Raw genomic sequence first — 22,824 nt, 5'->3', positions numbered from 1 at the left:
TAAAGTTTAATTTAAGCGGTTCAAAACTTCAACAATGGACGATAAATGAATTGGAGATGATCTGAGGATGACAGTCAACAGGTTTTGTGTACTTCATTGAACAAAATATATGTGGAGGGAAGAACAAACTTTTAACCACACAAAATACATTCCATACATTCAACTACTACTTCTAATCAAACCACAAAATTAATAGTGTTACATAAAGAAAAAACACTCCAATTGCAAATGAATTCATAACATGCTATTAATTTAGGTCTTCTGTTCTAGTACTCAGGGGTTTAAATTTATTAAAAAGCTAACAGGAAAAACTATTCATGTTTCTCGTGTCCTAGGACAAATTTTAAAAGTTGATTTACTGTTAGTAAATTACAATTAAGCAGTCACATTTCATCCAATGCAACTTCCAAGACATCAATTGCAGGAGCATGGAGTGCCTATAGAGCGACCAAGGGTTAAGTGCCTTGCTCAAGGGCAGTGGTGATAGGACCGTGTTCACAATAACTCTCAGTTCCTGGGTCACCGCTGCTGCTTAGAACCTGCAACATGTTTCAGTTTGCTGAGCATCAACACAAAAAATTCACATTGGAGCTTCTTCTCAAACAAAATTCATAATGTAGGATCAGTTTTCTTGGCTTAGTTTCCAACACAAGGATTTAGGCAATATAAATACTCTAGATAAATGTTCATTTTTGACTGTTGTTCATATTTGAATGCAATTAAATGTACACAGCTTTTATCTTCGTAAATATCTAATTACCATATACAGCATTCATAGAAATATATGGCCAAGAATTTCTTTGTGTTTAAGTTTTCAACCTCTAAAAAATATGGCATTCTAAAGCTTTATAAGTAACATTATAAAACACACTAAATCCCCCAATCTAGTTTTGCACTAACCACTAGTCTCTCTATTATGCAATAATTTAAATGATTACACAGACAACTTGCAACTCCGCATGTTAAGATTAAAACAGATCCTTCATCAAAAACTTGAGCATTTTAACATGGCTTTAAGCCCTGATGCGCCATTGAATTAACAGTGTTCTTTCTTTCTTTTTTGGATACAATTATTCAGAATCCACTAAGGCAAACATGTTTGATGGGGGAAAAAAAGAGAAAAACATTAAAACTTGTGTAGGCTACATCAAAAAAGTAACCGCAGACACAAATAATATTTCTGACTTTGTTGGACCAATCAGATGACACTAACGCAAAATATGGCATGTGTCTTTACCTTCAACTCTTCAGAGAGAAGGTTTATGAATATGACACTCGATGCAAGTGGAAACCTATGTAACATTACAGCTGCACTTACACAAATACTTCAAATTCCAGTTTAACACAATACAAAAGTGTTCAGGACATATTTTGATGATAGTGCCAAGTGTTGCCCAACCAGTGACAAAACACACTCAACTATATATATATATATATATATATATATATATGCCTATAATCAGCAAAACTAAGTAATGAATTTCACTGCATGTCTACACACAAATATATATATATATATATATATATATATATATGCCTATAATCAGCAAAACTAAGTAATGAATTTCACTGCATGTCTCCTTTGCATGCAGTTACACACTGGTGTGAATGAATGCAGGCTTTGGAATCGCGTCTAACTCAAGTCCTGAGAAGTAGAATGTGGAAAACACAATCGCACACACACGCACAAACTACACTCGTTGCGCACTAAGGCTATTTTGTTTAACAACTAGTCAAGTGGGGAACTCCGAGGCAGCATTTCAAGTTTAGGGGATCAGCTGAAGACCTTGGGTTTGAGAACACAGCTCACTGTCATACTCCATCAGTTCTAACCTCGTGCTGTTGAGGCTTTAGCCCTCAAGTGTTTTGTAAGTCTCTGGAAAAAGGTGGTGTAAACATGTGTCCCCCCTTTCAGTTTAATCTAGAGCTTTGTGTCAGGAGAAAATAAAAAGGAAACATGGAATGTCTAAAAACTAAACTAAAAACACAAACGAATCCAGTGCCGTACATTACATTAAGTCTTCCTCGAATGCCGTGTTTGTGCATCAAACCATTTTTAATGGACCTTTTATAGATTTAAGCCCTCATTTGAGCTGGTTGTGAGGAGGTGGAGATGCTCAGTGAGGTCTGGAAGGGTCCATGGGTTCATTGGTAGGGGCTTGGCGGAGTCTCCTGTCCGGGTACTGCGTGTTGTCGAAGGCTAGGCGGTGCACGGTCTGGACATGGGTCTTCAGGTTACCTTTCTGCGAGGCGCTGTAAGGACAGTATCGGCACTGGAAAGGTCGCTCACCTGAAACGGATACACAAAAAACAAGATGAGGTCAGAGTCTGGACCCCAAGGTGAGAGCGGAGCCGAGGTTGGAACCAGAGAGGAGAGAGAGGTTACGTGGCGGTGATGTTGGAGGGCTGACTTTGAGAGTGCTGCCTTCCCTTTTTAAGAGGAAAGAACAGAGGCAGGTTGGGAAGGTGGGGGGAGGGGCCGCGGCATGATTGATGGGCTGATGACATGCCATATGGAGACGGTTGACTGTTCCCCCCGAGGGGACGTCAGCCTTTTGTTTTCTGTTTCTGTCAGCTGTTCGTACAAACACACAAACTCACAGACACAGGAATCTCTGCCTGTCTGCCTTCCCCTGAGCAATAAGACGTCACATTGACGGTAGATGTCGAAAGTCTGGGCATATCAAGTTTTGCGAGGAGAGGCGAACTTGACAACCACACACAGACCTAGTTTCTCCTTCTGTCCATGTCTGTTTGGGGCTCAACACTGGAATAATTGTCAGAGTCCCAGTTTCAGCGTTTAATTAGACTGATGTACAATGTTGTCCTCGAGCAGTCACATAAAAATATCCCCCAACACCTGAGCAAAACAAATGAGTCTGCCATTCAATTTCTCCATATTATTATTATTGAAAAATGAATGAATTATCCACAAGGAAATAATTGTCATTCCGAGGGGCTGAAAGAGGGGTATTATCATAAATCATGGCTCATAAAAAAATGAAGACAGACACAATTAATCAGGACTATCTGAGGCTGGGTTGCGCTGGCTGCCTGATAAGGTCTGCAGCACAGTAAGAGCTCATCCAGGGGCACTGTGGTTCCCTAGAGGAGTAGAAAGTGAAACCCCGATCCAAAACAGAACCCACCAAATTACATTAAAGGTTATTGTCAGAACATCACCAAGAGTGCGGCACAAATTGAATTTGACCTTTACTCTCGGCCTGCTTTGCTATTTGTAATATGCAACACATGCAAAGGGAGTAATTCATTAAGGGTGGGCCTCCCCGCTGTAGCAAAGCGCATCGCCGATTGTTAAGGTAGATGCGGATGCAATCCATTTGATCTCCTAGCATTGGTTTATTTCTAGAACTTTCTGCGCAGTAAAAACGATGGCAGGTAGAAACTGCACATCACAGAATGAAGAAAGATGAAGAAATGACTGACAGGACAGAAAAAAAAAAATACACAAGATAAACACAAATAAGGCAAACAACCGAACGAAAAGTGAAACATACTTGTTTGGGGGCTTCTGTAGAGGATGGACTCCAGTTCCCATGAGTCCACTGGACTCAAACATCACTGTGGGAGCAAGGTGGCCGGGTTAAACAGAGGAAATCAAATTTATCATGTTGCAAAAATTGGAACTTGTTCCCTTTTATTGTTACCCAGCAGGGTGCAAACATAATTCTAGCAAAAATTCAACTTTTAAATCTACATAAAATCAAAATTTACCCCATTTACTTTTGAATCACAAGTTCCTGGTCTATTTCTGAATGACCCATTGGTACACACATCATTCCAAAGCCAAATAAAATTGTCTTCAAAATATAATAATTTGCTGCGCCTATAAAACAAGTTTCCTTTTCAGCTGAAGTCACCAACTCAAGCCAAGTGTGTCAACACTCCAACCACATGAAATAGAAACCAATCAACTGGGCTATATATACATTTATATATTATTTCATTGAATACCCTGTTTCATTGGGACATGCATCACATTACAGAAATACAATTGGTTGCTAATACGTTTCACGCTGACTTTAATGGTGTTTCTGCTTTTCCTGGTCACATTCAAAGGAAGTATTGAGCATCATCAAAGCAGGAATCCATTTAAAGTGCTAAGGTGCAAACCCAGAATCCACCCGCTCATCAAGCATTAGCCGTAAAGGCCTTGAATTAGCATCACCAGTTAGCGTGGCCGCAGCAGACAGTGAACTGAAACTACCAATTTAAAGTGACACACAGAGTTAGTGTGCATGCTAATGGAGGCCGGGGGCCCCTGCCCCGCTTCATTTGGAAGCTCACACTGAAGAGAGCAATCACTGATGACGTTGATTGTAAATCTATGTGTGTAGAGAGAGAGAGAGAGCTCCATAAAATGTAGCATTTGGCCTCTGTCACTGGGGATCAGTCTGGCTAGCATGCACAACCTTCACACACTCTTAAAAAAAAATAAAAAAACTCAGTCCTAGTCATAATCTGAGTGGCTAAGTGCACCCTGTTTAAAATATTGAAGGATAGCCTATTCTTTTCGACTACTGCGAATGGTACATGACCTCTTTATATTATATATTATTAAAAAGCTGCTATGGTGCATGCTAATGACGTGCACTTTGCCCACAGCAACCAGGAGGCAAATGTAGTAAATACTCATAGAAAAGGTAATTTCATACTTTTTGATTTAAAATACAATGGAGATGCATCATATCTAAATAATGCAAACATAAAATGGTGCACAACTTCATTACAGATTTATTATATCGTATGAAAGTTTGTTGTTGAACATGAATGATGGATATAATCTTATCTGTGATGAAATGAAGTCTCCCGATTGAGTAGGTGTGTATGTGTGTGTGTGGTTTGACGAGAAGACAAGGGCAAACTGTCACATTTTCTCAGCAAGCATTTGATGCATATCATACTGGACTGGTGACTGCTCAGCTTATTAGCATGCACAATTACAGCTCCATAAGTGACATCTGATTAATAATGTATACAATTTTCACAGGTCAGAGTCACACGCAAATATGTTTGCGGTGGAAAAAAAGAAAGAGTCTCGTCCAAGGACAGAGAGAGATCGCTCACTATACATACACACACACACACACACACACACACACACACACACACATAAATGCATACATACATGTACATTTAAATATATATAAATATTTGTCGCATATATTCAGGAATCATTTAGCAGCTTCTTCCTTTTCCAGCAAGACTATATACATTTTTGGTGTATTTGTAAATATTTCACTTTTTATAATTAATTTTTCATATATTTTTAATGATTTTACTGCACAACACTAACATATTAGATAAAGTATCTTTTAAGATTACATATATTTATAATTACATTTACAAGGATAAAATGATATGACAACATAAAAATGACAAAAAAAATTAATATAATGTGATATTAAAAGCACTTAATTTGCACTACAATGCAAATTACTGGATAAAGTATATTATAATACCTTATAATATTTTTATAGAAATTATATTTAATATATTTACAATCATATTTATAATTTGACAATAAAAACAGGATAAATTATCTTATAGTATCTTATAATTGTATTATATTTTTAATTATATTTGCAATGATAAAATGTGATAGAAATGTCACAAAACAGCATTTTTAATCGAAAAACAATATTTTGTGTCTAGAAATTCTACAAAAAGAAAAAAGTTAAGTTAGTAGATTCGGTTAATTGCTGTCCAAAGTTGGTGTGTGTGTTTGTTTTTAGTGTGTGTTTCTCACCTGTGTGTGATCTCATATGTGTGCTGTAATGGCTGGGCTGGTTGAAGCTCTTCCTGCACACTGGACACACATACTCCCCCTGCTGAGACCCTGACCTCGTCAACCCTACAGTTCACACACACACACACACACACACACACAGACAGAGAAAGAGAAATGAAAATTAATAGGAAAAACGTGCACGGAGCAGAAAGAGAGGTTAAGAGACGGAGGGAGAGAGAGAGGAAGCATCATTAGTATGTTTTATGTGTCATTATGGGAGGCTACCTTCAGGGCTTGGATGGGGAGCTGTCATGCCGCATCACGAGAGCATCTCCGACAGCCTGACATGAACACAGGCCCATGTGACTGCATAAATTACTGTGAATTAAAAGCCTTGCCCTGTGATGTGCCCCCATCTGCGCTACCATGTCACATGTCAGGTGTGCTGCTTTCCCCTTTCTCCCTCTCTCCTTGTCTCCTTCCCTCTCGCTCTCGCTGTTCTTTTCCTGCCCGTCGCTCTAGCTATGTCAGCCTTCGTCCGCGTGGGGGGAATTGCTCGGACACGTGTGCATCGGTGAAGGACTCGCTGAAGTAACAGGAACGGATGTGGAACCTGAAGCAACCGGCATCTCGTTTCCCCTTAGGGTGCTTTAAGAGCACGAGCTGAAATGTTGTCCCTTTAGCTCCTGTCCGTCACCTGGCACTGGTGGTCCTACCTGCTCCGACCCCTCAAGCCCCGCTTTGTTGTAGTGCCGAGCCGTGACTGAGAGTGTTGGTGGCAGTAGTAAGCAAGGCTACGTCTAGTAAACATGAGTCCGTGAGTTATTACCATACCGGAGCGATGCAACAGGAAAAGCAGCAGACAGCACAAACAAAAGGAAAGTCTAACATTGGAAAGGTCACTTTATTGTATGTGACTCAAAGGGCTAAAGAGAGCACTGATGATATCAGGCCAGACAGTTGACAGAATTTCCACTGTCTTTCCGCAGAACTACACTCACTGATGCTGGCCAACTGGACCAACGCCTGGCAAAATGTCCTTAAATGAAGTGGAATGAAAAAAAAAAAGCATTTGAAAATATTTTTCTAAGCAGCTGGTGGCTTAATTTGACTCTTTCGTTCATTCACTCATTGAGTGTGCTGCTTTGCATATTTGTGGCATCGAGGCGCTGTATCCCCAAGGAGAGCACCCAGCGTGCCGTTAGGAGCCTGATGTTTAAGGCTCGCGATGCCTCTCAGCGATAGCTGTCTGAAATGTTTTTACACATTTTCGTAGGTTACACGATGATGAAGAGATTACTCAATAGTTCCATTAACCTTTGCGTATTCGCATGCTGGCACAATGGTGTGTGCGTGTGTGGGGTGCTGTGTGCAATTTTAGCCCTCACTGTACTCGTTTGTCATTTCAGCTCAGGAATAAATGTAGTTAATGTGCCTTTGCTGAATAATTCAAATACTTTGACTTGACAACCATTTCCCAGCATGTCGATCTTTAGCAGTTTGCAGAATTACAATGGCGCTGTAGAGTAATTCGTGTAATTGATGAAATTCTAACTACAGATAAACAGATAAATCCTGTCTGGATAAATTTGTCAAAACAAATAAAAATAAAACACTACAAACTAAAATCAATTGATTTTAATACTACAAGTGAATTTAGGCATTACAACTTTATGAAAAATTGAGTCATTTTGTGATTTGCAAAATATCCCAATAAACAGCGTTATTAAAGATTAACTTTAGGTGAGTGTTAGATGACAGCAAAGGTAATCTAAATGTAAAAATGAGGAAATGAGCACGTACAAATAAATATCTAATATTGTCGGATACCAATAAATAGAAAAAAAATCTCTTATACCAATACCAATATATTATATCCCTAGACACAGGCATTCTAAACAGCAAACATCTGATGCTACAAACTTTGTCAACAGATAGTAAACAACTTTAAATTTTACTTTCATAAATTTTGAAAAAATGTGTCCCAGCAAGTTTGTGTATTACATTGCATTACAGTATGTATATATTTCCATTATAGGCCATCTTTTTCTCTATATATCAGTATCGGATGTCACTGAAAGACTACCACTAATTGTGATCTTGTTTTTTTTTTACCTTCAACTATCTCTGTAAATGATTAATTGTGCATCCACAATTGTAGTTTTATTTGAAGGTTTGTTAACTGAGGTATGCAAATGTAGTAATTGGCTTAATAAATGCACATGTGCATCTTGCCTTATTTGATGTTTCAAGAGTCATAATCACAAACGGTACAGAAGAATATGTATAATATAAGTCCAGTGTGCACTAACCCACTGCAAATTAATATGATTTCTCAATACCAGTTTAGTAATCCGTTTCAGAAAAAGTGAAATAGGCTCAAAATACATCATAGAGGGACCCCAAAATGTATTTGGACACACAAATCCCTAAACACTTGCTTAATGTTTCATCATTGCATTGATGTGTCATTGCATCAGATCACACCAAATTACATTTTTTGCACTTTTCAAATCAAAATATTTCACAAAAATATGCTATTGATTGATTGATTGATTGATTGCTTGATTGTGAAATGATCTTACATTTTTGAGGGTGTCTTTAATGTCCAAATACTTTTGGGCCACTGTACAATAAATTTAAACTTATTAGAAAAAAAATAAACAGTAAAAATCAGCATTATATAATACTGGTTATGAATATCAATGCAGAATTCTATACAACCACTTACCTGCTTGCTCTGCCATGGCGTTGTTGAAGCCCCAGTGGTGGTAGAGGGCAGCTAGATCGTGAGGACTGCAGTTCTTCAAGAAACTCAGGATGTCCGTCACAGGTTCTGGACCATCGGTCGTCAACTGTCTTTTGGACTGGGAGTGAGAGGACGATCCTCTCAAGCCAAGTCTGCTCCAGGGGTCATACCCAGACACGGATGGTGTATCCTGAGCTTGAGAATCAGACCTGCCGGAGGTCTGAGGAGCATAGGCTTTGGAGCTCCTCTGATCTGAGAGTTTGTGTTTGCTAGAGAGCATAAAATGAAGTCCCTCTTGAGGTAGCAGACTACTCTCCATCACTCTGCTTCCTGTCTTTGGGTTCCCAGTCTTCTGAGGCCTTGCCGTAGGCCGCGAGGAACTGTTTTGATGGACGTCTGCTTTGTGTTTACTGCCTGCCAACTCATCTGTCCTGGACTTGATGGTCTTGTGTTTGGACGAGTGAGATGATGCCCCCGGTGCTGTGGCCACGTGCCAGCTCTTGCTTTGCGAGGAGCTGGACTCTACGCTACTTGTCGGAGGTTTTGATTTCTTCATCCCTCCAGGACTGCAATCAGGTGGAATCGTTCGGGATGTTCTCATCTGTGGCAGAGAGGGGCAGTCCTTACCCTCCAGAAACGGAGGTGGCCCGGTGCGTCTCTTGAAATCGAGAAGTGATTTGGGCCCCTTGAGGCCATTTCTCGGGGCCCACTTAGGCACCAACGTAGTGCTGTCAACTTTGTGTGCAATTCGTTGGTGAATCCAGAGAACTTCTAGATACAGGGTTGCATAGGAGCAATAAGGACACTGGTGTCGAACCAAACTTTTCAAGAACATGGAAGAAACCCCTTCTTTTTCATTATCCACCTCCATGGAGAGATTAAGCAGATTAGCATCCACTTTATCCATGGTGCTACTTCCTTCCAACCCCTTGTTCCTTTCCTCCTCAGTCTTTGACGCTGCATCGCTCAGTGCTGCCCTCTCCAGGTGAGTTGAGCTGGTGTAGGGCCAGTAGGGCTGTTGCAGCAGGGCATTTCTCAGTCTTGGGAAGCCCGTGTGGTTCCTTTGGTGAGGTTGGCTTTGGCTGAGTGAGCTGGTTAAGGCATCACTCCTCTGGCCCCAGTTCCTGATTGCCATATCATGCGTTTGGACGTGGGCAGCGATGGCCGAGGGCTCCGAGGTGCAAAAGTCACAGTGCTCACAGGTGTATGGCTTTTTATCTGTCATGAAAACAACATATAGGGATTTGTAACTACACAACAACAACATTTTCTGAACAAAAGCCAGCAATCAGCACAACAATGAATTTAGACACTGAAATTCAAAACAGTTTTGGAGTTTCACCACAAGATGGCACCCCATAACTACTTAATTTTACTTCAGTACATGTACTAATACTGATTGAGAAGTTTTGTTTTACATTATTTTTATGACTGAAAAATGATTTTAAGAGCGAGTGTACACACACACACAAACACTAAAAATTTAGGGTCAGTAAGATTTTTTAAAGGAACGCCCTACTTCATTCAGCAAGGATGCATTAAATTGGTCAAAAGAAACAGTAAAGTTAAAGATGTTAGAAAAGATTTCTATTTTAAATATATTATTCAAATGTTTCTTTTGGATATTTTATTCACCAAAGAATAGTGACAAATTTGAGGTTTCCACTAAAACATGAAGTAGCCAACATATTATCAACTTTTCAACATTGATAATACTAAAAAATCTTTCTTGAGCACCAAATCAATAATATATAAACATGATGTAACATATATAATATGATGTAACTATAGCATATACAATATAATTGTCTAATATAATGCAACATCTAATATGTGAAATTTACTCTCTATGGCATTGTATAACATACACATGTAAATGATAATCTGCACAGTTACACAAGGTCAAAAACCTTAACAGTGGTAGCACAATCACACACAGTTTGTTTAACAGTAGTACAATGGAGCAACAGACTACTGGGCCTGGGAACTTTGCCTGGGACTACCTCTTCTCATCTGTCAGCAAGATGTTTGCTTACATTTAACATGTCTGCAATCTCTCAGTAGCTCTCTCTCTTTCTATTCTCTCTCTCAAGCCATCTGGATTGCATTTGGTGGCTTACACTAGCTGCTGTGCAGCCTTCATTCCAACCTCTCTGAGGTTATTTTTGAGCCAATTCGGAGAGGGGGGTCCTCTGAGATAAACTTTACATGAACATAATGGCCATGACTGCTTCCATACATTCTTTCTGCTTTTCAGTAGAAAAGCTACGAGAGGAACTATCATATTCTAAGAATTATTTGGTCTTATTAAGAATCTTGTAGAGGAGCGCATTCTACAGATTTCACACCTACATGAAAATATCAGCAGTGAGTGGACATCGGTTTCAACTCTTACACAATGAAACCTCTGTTCTGGAACATTCCATTTGTGTCAATCCCTAAGAGGGCATCTTTTGTTTAAGGCAATTTTATTTTACTTAACATTGTGGTTAAGTAAAACACAGCAAATTTATCAGATCTATTATAAGTCTTCTCTTATAGACAATTAAAATAAAACCTCATGATTTCACTAAATATGACAGGAATGATCAATTATCAAGATAGCTGCTAGTGCTCTATGGGGGCATATTGGCTTTGTTGAGATACCTGTCATCTGCAGTATTTTCCAGTGATTTTAACACTGGTTTTAACTGAAGATCTGCACTTAGATGGGGAAAGTGGAAAAAAAGTCACACAAATCTTTAGAGCTTGTCTTCCTGAGACAGGAAGTCCAGAAATAGCATCATGCAAAGAGGGCTGGACAGCTCCAGCCACAAGCAAACGATTTAACAATTCAGAGCTTGGTTTTGCACCTTGATAACTAAAAACATGCTTCAAAGAGCTCACACAGGCTGTGATTGAAAATTTTTTTTTTTTTTTTTTTTAATGGTATGAAAGAACAGAAAACAGATGTAATTTAAAGAGGTATGAACAAACGATACTGAGACTAAGATGTATTTAAAAAAATAACCTAAATCCATAAACTAGTCCTTTGAGTAACTGGAACTGAATTAAATGTAATGAGGTCCATTTCAATGAGTGTAATTTTGTTTTTAGCTTTGAAGCAGAAAAGTAAAACACTGATACTGCAAATGGAAATCATAAAGGTTCTATACTTAATGTGAATTTTGTTAAAAAAGTATTAAGTATGTTAATTAATAAATTGGATGCAAAGACCATGCCTTCATTAATTAAACCAAGTGAATAAATGTCGTAATAAGAGGCCTAATTGAAATCAAATACTGTATGTATTCAAGATTTAAGCTATACACAAACAGTACAATTCAACTGAGCACATTCAGATTTGCTGCAGTAACTGTCCACAAGGTGTCTCTGTCCTCTGTAACTTCAGCTTCAGAAACAGTATATCATGCTGTTAAGCCAGCCATTCTCATATCCTTTTCCTGGAGATCTGCCTTTAGTCTAACACACCTTCTAGTAATGATCAAGTGAACCCCAAAACTTGATTTGCTGGTTCAAGTGTGTTTTATTAGAACTCCATAGGAAGGTGGATCTACAAGAGTAGGATTAATAATAACGAAAAAATATAAAGGTTCATAAATTAAATTTCTAAAGTGACTACAGAAGATAAACCTGCTTTATAAATGTTACAGTAATCCCTCAGTTAATCATAGCATCATTTCTGATCAGGTACCAGTTACCTATTGTGAAGTTTACACATTCTTTGGAGCACTGTCACATAGCTAATTCAACATGAGTAAAATTAATTCTGTAATCGAACTGTAATCGAACACACCTGAGTCAACTAATCAAAGTCTATATGTTCACTTGTAAATGGTACTGTAGGCAGGTGTTGAATAGGAGTTGAAATTGAAATCCCTGCAGTAAAGTAGATTTAAAGTAGCAATGCTGAGGACCCCTGGTGTATAATACACAAAAACAGATTCAAATGAAATCACATTCCTTTCAGTGAATTTAAACATTAGCTGTTTAATATGAAAGCAAAAACTATCCCAGAGGTTAAGCATCTGCCCACCATTGCATGAATAATACCGTGTTGTTTACAAACTGTGAGTGTGGTAGGCCTAAGGGAGTTTATGATATGCAAACAAGTGGTTCTTGAAGTTTATAACAAATTTTTAAACTAAGAGAACATTCATGAGATTACATTAAAACTTTGAGTTGGCTTTAAATTTCAAAATAAGGAGGATGCCCTTACCTGTGTCCCCAAAGAACGCTGTCCGTTTTTGATCCCTGAAGAGTCCTGCTGATTCCCCTGCTTTAGATGGGCTGGACGCTGCTTTACGGAACAGTCCATTTCCACCAATGGTTTCACCCAAACCACCATGTCTGATGAGCATGTGGATCACCATCTGTTGCTGTGTGCGGAAGCCCTTTCCGCACTCCAAGCACTCCGAGGTTTTCTGGGAATTCTTACGGCTAGGGCGAGAAGTAGGCCGGTACTCAGTGTCACACAGATTCTCTGGGCTTCGCTCACCTATCGAAATCTGGTCATTCCTTTCTCCATTGTTGTGGTGATCTGTATTGGAGCCTTGGGTCCCAGCCCCTCTCCGTTTCTTAGTTGGGATACTCGGCATTGAATCAAGTGATTTCTTCCGCTTGTCCTGTCTCAGCAAGACATACTCACCTTTTTCCCTGTCATATGCTACATCTGCATCAGCTAACCTCTCTTCCCAACCCAGGCTCTTCTCCGATACCTCCACCACTTTGCCTCTGGTGGCCAGTTGCCAAGCCTGGTAGCTACAAACTGGATCGAGCTCCGGGATTCTTTTCCCTAGAGTTCCGTCAGTGGGGTTCTCTTCATATCCTGCTGGTTTCAAGTTTAGGCATTCCAAGAAGCTTGTCTTGGTGACAGATGCAAAGTCCTTATCACTGCATAAGGTATTGTTAGGAGGCAGCTCAACATTTCTGTGGACCTGTTCGTGCAACAGGAGGCTCTTGCTGTTGTGGAAGAAGTTACCACACTTGGCACAGAGTTCATACAGACACACTTCGTTCACCAAGTTCGACTCGTCCTGTGCCACCTCATTGACAGTAGCCGGAAGGTAAGAGTCACTCTTTGGTTTTACCTTGGTGTTGTGGGTCTTCATGTGGCTACGTAGGAACCAGGGCTCACGAAAGCGGCGTCCACAGATCCGGCACCCATGATCCAGACTGTTCTGATGCTTTTTCATGTGAGCTTTCAAAAACCAGGCCTGGGTGAACACCTGGTCACATTGTTCACATGGGAACTCGCCTTTACCGAGTACACAGTCAGCATCCTCGCTGATAGAGACTTCTTTGGTGACAGATTCCTCCTCAATAGGATGTACCTTCTCAATGTGAGCCTGCAGTTGGTCCTCCTGCAAAGTCTCATAAGGGCACAGTTCACATCGGAAGACCTTGTGAAGATCCTGCATATGCTGTTCAAGCTCTGCAAGACTGGACAGTCTCTTCCTGCACAGAGTGCATTGCACTGACTGTTTGCCATTCTCACCAGAGGTTATGTCCTTCTTCCCACCTTTCTTCCTTGTTTTGGTCACATCCTCACCGCTCACAACCTTGTTGCAGGCCGAGGTACTCTCAGTCGGACTGGAGCAACCGCCTTGATCTTCTGGCACCCCTCCTTCCTTTTCCCCTTCCCCTTCCTCGTCCACGTCTTCCTCCTCACCACCGATGCTCTGGCTGAGGCCGTCCAGTTTGTGACTGCGAATGTGGGCCTTTAAGCTACCCTTCTGGGCTGAGCGGTGTTCACAGTGAGGACACTTGTATGGTTTCTCCCCAGTGTGCTTTCTCATGTGCTGGGACAATGAGCTGAGAAAAGGAAAACTTCTTCCACAGAGTTCACAAGTGTGACCTCTGCTCTTCTTGCCTTCCTGGTGACCCTTGGAGAAGGACTCTTCCTCTACAATGTCCGGCCGTTCCACCTCCATCTCAAGGCTTGAATATTCCACTATGCTGCTATCTGTTGTCCAAATTATTAGATCCTATTAAGTCTGTCTCGCCTGTAGTCATTCGGTCTGGGTAAAAGTTCTCTTTGTCAAACGGGCCATTGTTGGTAATTCTGTCTTGACAGTGTTGCTTTTGTCTGGAATATGTCTGGAGTTTTTTCTCCTATGAATCATCTTATCAGCTGAGGGTTTGCTTCATTCTGGTCACCTGGGAGGAAATGGAGACAGAACAGAAGCAAAATTGAGAACAAGACTTGCAAATGAGCAAATAAAGGTTATTCATTAATCCATTAGTCCATAGCAATAAACAAGCTGCTATTAGTAAATGGAAGGCACTATGCATATTTGTTTTATAAAATGACTGTTATTATGAATCAAGTGCTGTTATGAATCAAGTGCTACATAGAAAAGATGTAGAGATACAAAACTGTTAAATGGAAAAAACTTAGGCCCAGTGTTTGAGACAACCACCAGCTAACAGAGTCCTTTTATATAATGTCATCTGACTGTCTTTTTTCAGTCAAAACTATTCATTTAAGGCAGGATCCATACTTCATAGCTGAATACAGAGGACACAGTACATTGGGTTTTATGCTATGCACCATTTACAAGTGAGTGGGAGAGGGACAATGAGATAGAGAGAGAGAGACTGCTGATGTCCTCATTTAAGAGTCAGAGGAAATGGCACATCTTTAAGTATTGCATAAACACACTAACTTATCCAACATGCTTTCTGATTATTCTAACAAGACCTTAAACAAAGATACAGTAAATACACTGCTCAATATTCTGACAAGAAGGATATTAATTGTTTAAAAATTCTCAAAAACATACACACCCCAGTCCAGAATCAGGAGTTCTTGCCATTCTGTTTCATTTTCTATCAAATGTAAACATAGCAAATCTTTTTTGCATTCTTCAAAAATGGTTATGCTGACTGAATGCTTATTGTAATACATAGGCTGTGTGTTGGCATATCTGTTGATCTAGTTTGTGCAATTGGTTAATTTGGGTAAAATAAATACATTCTACACTACAGTAGAGACTAAGTCTGAGTAACAAGAGCTAATATCTCAGTAATATTGGGGCTTTAAGCCAAAGATCCAGTTGTACAAATGTGTGTAAATACTATTACAATATATTTTGAATTTAAATGTTACAAATTTATAGAGTTTATTATAATTATAATAATAATATTTCCAGTTCAAAAATGTTTTGATTTTCATAATTATTGCTTACTCGTTACATTTAAAGTTAATTACGGTTGACATTTAGCTGAAATACCAATAATAGACAGTTTAACTTAAGGCCAACATGTGTTCAAAGAGCTGGAAATGTTCAGTATTTTTTTCTTTTTCTTTAAGGTATGTGTGACAACTTGCCCCCATCCACCTTATATTTCAGCCCATTTGTGTGAATCTTTGCCTGAAGGACAACAGCAAGTCTCAGTTAGTCCCCTCTCATAGTCAGTATGAGCAGTGGCTGTCTGCTCACAGGCCTAAATTCATTGTGTGTACAAGTGTGTGCGTGTGTCTGCTCAGGCGTAAAGAGACTATTCAGTGTTAGGCAAGAGATGGGCCAGTTGGGATGAACCCTGAGGGCCGGTCCTCTCTCTCTCCCAACAATCAATAATCCATTATATACAAACTACATTTCACCACTGGCCCTGCATCCCCCTCACACAAACACACACATTCTAATGCACAAAATGCACTCGCCTCTCCACAGTTCATCTTTTACGGTAAGTTAACTTGCTGTGCTATAAAATGCCCGGTAAGAAATTTAAAGAGGAGACGTTTAGGAAATTGGAAGTTTTCCTAGAGGTCCCATCATCAATTTATCTCGACTTATATCCAATGTTTGCCTACTTATCTAGTTTATTTCCTTTGATTATTTGATTTTGTATGTTGGGTAGCGTGTAAACAGTGTAGCCTCTGTGACAATGGAATGGATGAGGTGCTTAACCGCATAATAACTGAACTGAACATGCTGAGCTGGTAATGAATAGTGTTTTGCTGTTTCGCAAACCAATGAGCTGAGCATTAAATCGCCGTAACTATGATACCAAGAGGTTTGGGAGATGTGTAAGGACACACACTACACAAACACACACACACATATATACACACGTCAGCAATGGAGTTATTATTGAAACATGGCTGTTCTCGGAGGGCTTACCTCAGCTCTGCTGACCTACTTATCCCCAGACAGTTCATCTCATCTTGTAGCTCCATCAATGCAGGATCAGTGCATTTTTCAAATTGAGCGGTGTGTGTGTGTGTGTGTGTGTGTGTGTGTGTGTGTCAGTACGCGTGTGTGCACTCAAATCCTAAACCAAATTGTGCATTTTGTCCAAATGCACAGAGACAGTAACCAAACCACTAACAGGCATCAATGCTGACAAAAGAAGATAGAAGAGCTTGATTGTCTTTTGTTCTCATTGTGATGTGACAGACAGCAGATTAATCACTTGTTTTTCCTTAAGACTGCAACCAGTGAGATTGATAATGCAAAATCTGTCCTAAAACAAGCATAATGTAACAAAACACAACTTTGGTATGAATTAACATCCATTTTGAATTTCCACTCAATGTGCAAATGGTATTTTGTTTTTATTCAAAATCACAATTACCAATGATGAAACTCATTGTGTTATCCATCATTATTGCGAAACTCCTTTAGGAACATATTGTCTCTACGGTCTTCCTATCTTACTAACGATTTGGTGGATCTCAAATCCCCTTAAACTACAATTGCATTGTGCCTCTCACACCAGAACTGTCACAATAGCTCATGTCTATACCTCCTCTGAGCTGCGGGGAGTCCAACGCGGCCAATGTTGGATGCAAGGGTCCATCCTACGCTAGAGGCCTGTCTGAAGCATGTCTGGTTGAGGAAGACAAAGGGAAGTCCCTCCCGGTCCCATCTTGGAGTAAATCCTGCCTGGTACCCTCAACTACTGATTACGGCTGAAATAAAAGGGGGGCCCTGGCGCAAGTTTACGACTGCAAGCACAATAGCAGGTGCTGAGGCTAACGTTGTCATGTTAAATTACGGGAAATATTCTGGTGTGTTCCAGAGATGTAATTCCCCCAGGTTTGAAACTGAGGAACGAGAGGAGCCAAGAAGAAACAGGCTTGGTTGGACATGCTTCACGAAATGTCAAGTCTAGCAAAGTTAAAGTCTGTGTAATGAGGAATGTGAGTACAGATGTGGTCATACGATAAAAACTGAACGGAGAACGGGCACAAATGTTTCCATTCAGCTGAAATGTAAAGCTAAGTGATACAGCTTGCACAGGGTGAAGGGCTCCTTTGTTCTGCAGTGTTTCTGAAATGAAGACACAATGAACACTACTTAACTGTAGCCTGTCCACGTTACATAGGCATAAAACAAGATTTACAACTCGAGTTCTTCAAAAATACACATCCCCTATAGAGACTTCGTCCCTGTCCACTAGTTATGGTTGTTGACAGTGGTTATGATTAGGCGTGTGTGATTCTAGTGGTTTCCACAGTTGGGATACAGCCACCGTTCATTTGAGATTCCTGAGGAACCTTCTTCTGACACATCTGCGCCCTGCCTCAACTCTTAGCTGTCGTTCCTAATACACATTTGCCATTATATACACTGTACAAAGTAAGCACCTTATAAATAGTTAGTGATTAGTGATTCAGTCCTCTTAAAGGAACAGTTCACTCAAAAATTGTATCATTATTTAGTCACCCTCACTTACTTTTCACCATTTCAAAGCCTTATGCTTTTATTTTCACAGTGAAGTATAAAAGTAGATTTAAAGACAATTTATAGTGATCAGGAAATGGTCAAACGCCAATAATCACTTTTTGTGTAATGATTTCGAAAACATTCCTATTTCTTTTCCATTAAAAAAATTTGTTTTGGAGTGAAAAATGAAATGAACAATATAATAAACAAAATAACATTAAATTTAATAATAAAATACACTAGTTTTGCTCACAGGTTTTGGGTTGATATGATTGTTTGATATTTCATGCCTATGATCATGATCAAAAATACAATAAAACAGCAACATTGTGAAATATTACTACAATTTAATATAACAGTGTTGGTGAATATAATTTTAAAATATAATTTATTCCTGTTATGGCAAAGTTGAATTTTCAGCAGCCATTACTCCAGTCTTCAGTGTCACATGATCCTTCAGAAATCATTCTAATATGCTGATTTGGTGCTTAAGAAACATTTCTTCTTATTGTGAATGTTGAAAACATTTGTGCTGCTTAATATTTTGGTTGAAACCATGATGTATTTTTCAGGATTCTTTGATGAATAAAAAGTTCAAAAGAACGACATTTACTTTTAATAGATATATTTTGTGACATTACAAATGTATTTACTGTCTCTTTGGATCGTGTAGTGCATCCAAAAAGCATCCCATTAAAGTATTAATATATTTTAAAAAATAAATAAAATGCTGACCCCAGACTAGGGCTGGGCGATATAGCTAAAATATGCATCAACGATATAATGTTTCATATCATTCGGTATGGATAATTATTGACATTTTTATAACCTTTTTTAAAACAAAGAGCAATAGAATTTTTTTTTTTTTATTTAACCACTGTATTTTTAAATTAACCCAATTTATTGAGACAAACAACAAATACTTTTGGTTTTAACAGTCAAACACAATAACAATTTTACAAATATCTAAGTTTTAATGTTTTATGTGCAGATTAAATAGGTTTTAAGGAAACTTTTGGCTTGTCTCCCAAGGCCACAGGAGGGCGCAATGAGCAAAATAATGCAGCACATTTAAATTCTCAACGCAAGGAAATAAATGTCTATAAAAATATCTGCATTACGTCTAAATTAACTCATATAAATCAAATATAATTTCGTAAATTGCATAAACAATTATGAACAAAACAGCATCATGTATTCATGCATTGCATGCAATACAAAGAGCCGAATCGCCCATCACGCAGATTGCATTTAAAAACATAAGAGATGCAGTAAAAGGGAATAAACCTCCACAAATGTTACCATATGTTACCACATTAAGCATATTCTTTAAGCTACCTGGAGCTATTTTACAGTATACGTTGGAACATATCTGCTAAGGCAAAGCTTTAATTTATCCTTAGTATTGTTCTTTTTCTGTGACATACTACTGCTGAAGTAATTAAGTGAAAGCACGCAGGTGATGGAGATTTACCGCTGATTACAGAACCGGCTTTACTGATAAGATGCGCGTTAAATATCGCATGCGATTTATCGTGCAGCCCTAATCATAATTAAATGGTCAATGATTGATAAGCAGCCATATGCTTGAGGAAATTCTTCACAAAAATGAAATCACATCTTTATGAGTGCATTTAAAAGCAGGATCCGCTGTTTACACGCCACCGACACGCAAGCAACAACACATGTGCCAAGCATAAAAACACACACAAAGACAGCCAGCTTTCAGTGGAAAGAAACAGCAGCACATACACGGCCCGTATCTGAGAGACACAGCCCTGAGCGAGAGCTCCATTCTTTCCCCTCCTCTCTTTTCTCTGGCTGATGAATGGCTATGGCGAATCAACTGTCTGCTCGCTTATTCAACCTGACGGCTAGTCCAGCTCAGCACAAACGCCCCATGCTCTGGACACTACTCCTCTGCTCTGAGCCAGTGTGTGTGTGGGAGAGAAAGAGAAAAAGTGTGTATATCCTCATGTGAAAGACAGAGCTAAACAAGTCCATGACACATATGGTTTTTCTAACATGCCCTGGCCTGAACGGTAAACCTTGAGCCAAAATACTATGCGGGTATGTGTGTGTGCTAGTATGTGTGTGCACTGTGCACATGTTAATTGTTGCATCCGTGCCAAACAAACATGTTGCATGTCAGTGTGTGTGTTTGATAAATCCTAAAATACCACGAGAGGCCGAGCAAGAGGGGCTGTAGCTTTTCAAACAACCTGCACTGCCACTGCTGATGTCGATCTCACACCACGAACCAACAGTGCAGCACAATGTGTGTGTTATTGACGTGTGATGCTCATCTGCTGATAAGATTACTCCGCTGAAATGACTTCTTCACAAAGCAGTAGTTCTTCCAAGCTCAGTCAGAATTCATAGCTCATAATTGTATGATAATGGCCTCAGATTGGTTGGAGATCAGTATTATCAGAGCAGTGTTTCTCCAGTAGAGATTGCAGATGTGCGAGGGCTCCACAACCTCCCAGCGCAGTCACTACAGAACGCCACTCCCTAAAGCCAGAACACGGCTACACAAGCGAGGGATTATTTTCCTGCTAGTGTGCTTGATGACTGACCAAAGAATCTGGAAATCCTGAATGATGATACCACTGGAAAGGGTTTAGGTTTGATAAAAAAAAAGTGACACTTTCTGATAAGCAACTCCAGCAACTTCAAACTTGTGATTAAACCGTGTAATGGTGCAGAATGTTTGTTCAACAGAAATTCGTAGAAATTACAGCTATTTTTAATCTACATTAATGTTTGTCGTAAAAAAATTAAAATAAAATACTAAAAATACCTTTAAAACAATATACATATATATTTAAATGGGCAACAAATTTGCATTACAAATTTTAAAAAATGTGAACATCAGAGAAAGAATCTTCTATTAGGAAAATATTTCTCTTGTTTCACTGGCAGGTTTTCTCACTTGCTTTACAGTTAAGCTTAAATCTCAGATTTAGTTTCAACAAGACTTACAACAGTCAAAAATCTGTGAATGAATTTAAAATATCTTGTCAAAAAATCTTATGCTAAAATGCTAAAAGAATCAATTAAGAATCAAGTCAAGTTAAATAATGATCACATAAGATCCTTTTTGATAAACTAAAACTCCCAAGGTTTCTTTTTTTCTGAATGTAAGTTTATTCAGATTACCTCACATTTCAGTTACTTATTATTCAATAACCTCATAAATAAATAAATACATACATACATGCGTAAATAAATCTTAATTTCATTAGGATCCCATGATCAATTCCTTTACTTTAAAAAAAAAATATTCTAAATAGAAATTACAAAAATAAATGTTATTTTCTTGTGTTATCTACTCACCCTCAAGTCATTCCAAACCTGTATGACTTTCTTTCTTATAAGTGGAACACCAATGTAAATGTTTAGTAGAATGATCATTTTGCTATTCAGCTAGATTTACCTTTTTTTTTTTTTTGTACTTATAAGTTTTTGCTTTTTTTTTTTTTAACAAAGACGATTGTATTATAAATTCATGCAGATCCGTCAAAGTGGCGAATTGCAATGTAAATGTTTTGGGATACAGGGAAATTGTTTCTACAGGTGTTCACAGGTGGGTTTATATGTGTGTTTTGTTTTTGGGTGGAAGTCAAAGCATGCAAGTGTGCATGTATTTGTGTGTGTGTGAGTGTGTGTGTGTGCGCACATGATAGAGAGATGAGAGAGGGACACTAGCAGTAATGCTTATGTAATATCTGCCCGAGCCTCTGCAGCACTCCTGATGGCAGTATGACATAACACCTATGTGGCCACACAGCTCGTCCAAGAAACACACATACACACTCAAACAGAGAAGATCCATCTACTCTATTTGATTTAAATGCAATCTATCATGATTTGATCGTTTCAAACAGCAATAAAATTCACAGGAAAACAAAATCACACATTGATTTGATAAAATAAAATAAAATAAATAGACATATTTAGTATTTTAATCTAAATATGAAAAATCTGTCATCATTTACTCCCATTCATGTAATTTATAATGATAGACAAAAATTGTATTTTGAAGAATACTGGCCATTCTTTTCAAAAGAATGAAAGCGAATGATGACTCTCACTGGGTCCGTCAAGCTCCAAAGTGGCAAAGATACACCACAAATCATGTCTAGTCAAGTTCAAGTTAAACTAAATGAAAATGAGAAATTATGCTGAAATAAAATAAGCTTTTATTTCAGTTAATGTGTATTTTATGTCAAGTAACAAAAGTATTTTTATGGGCTTAGTTTTAATTAAAGCCTTTACACAATGTTTTTTTTATTGAAGATGGGTGACTGTAGAATTGATGTCGTGACAGCAAGTGGCTTGCAGATACACTTGTGTGGTTGGTTGGCGTGGTCTAGAGCTGAACTATAATCTGAAGGCATTAACTTGCTCTCTAAAAAAAGCTCTCTGAACATGGATTAGATTTATCATCTATGCCCTATCTCCCCTATGCAATTATAACTCATTTGAATCTCATGTGATCACTATAACAGCTCCTGTAAAACTCCAGGTTGTGGTAATTTACCGCCCTCCTGGGGAAATTCTATCTACCTTCCTAGAAGAGTTGGATGGGCTGCTGTCCTCATTCCCAGAGGATGGCAGTCCACTTTTAGTCTTTGGCGACT

The 22,824-nt window shown here is 38.8% G+C and overlaps 1 protein-coding gene across 5 annotated transcripts in view; it reads right to left on the bottom strand.

The window, feature by feature from the left end:
• Positions 1–1,528: 1,528 nt before the first annotated feature.
• The window catches only part of LOC107688320 (zinc finger protein 516-like), a 39,013-nt gene continuing 17,717 nt past the window's right edge, over positions 1,529–22,824 (bottom strand). For 4 of the 5 annotated variants that reach the window (XM_016485944.1, XM_016485945.1, XM_016485946.1 and 1 more), the window contains 4 exons: positions 12,721–14,660; positions 8,484–9,719; positions 5,771–5,875; positions 1,529–2,290 (listed from right to left, as the gene is read on the bottom strand). In XM_016485944.1, the coding sequence (XP_016341430.1) occupies positions 2,118–2,290; positions 5,771–5,875; positions 8,484–9,719; positions 12,721–14,434 (3,228 nt within the window). In that variant the 5' untranslated portion in view covers positions 14,435–14,660 and the 3' untranslated portion in view covers positions 1,529–2,117. Of the gene's footprint in view, positions 2,291–3,518; positions 3,583–5,770; positions 5,876–8,483; positions 9,720–12,720; positions 14,661–22,824 lie in introns of all 5 variants that reach the window. The other variant, XM_016485948.1, reaches the window with a different exon arrangement.

This window comes from Sinocyclocheilus anshuiensis, unplaced genomic scaffold (assembly GCF_001515605.1).
Source record: "Sinocyclocheilus anshuiensis isolate Anshui unplaced genomic scaffold, SAMN03320099.WGS_v1.1 scaffold209, whole genome shotgun sequence".
Classification (NCBI taxonomy): domain Eukaryota; kingdom Metazoa; phylum Chordata; class Actinopteri; order Cypriniformes; family Cyprinidae; genus Sinocyclocheilus; species Sinocyclocheilus anshuiensis.
The sequence above is the reverse complement of the archived record's forward strand: the minus strand, read 5'-3'. Positions and strand labels throughout refer to the sequence as shown.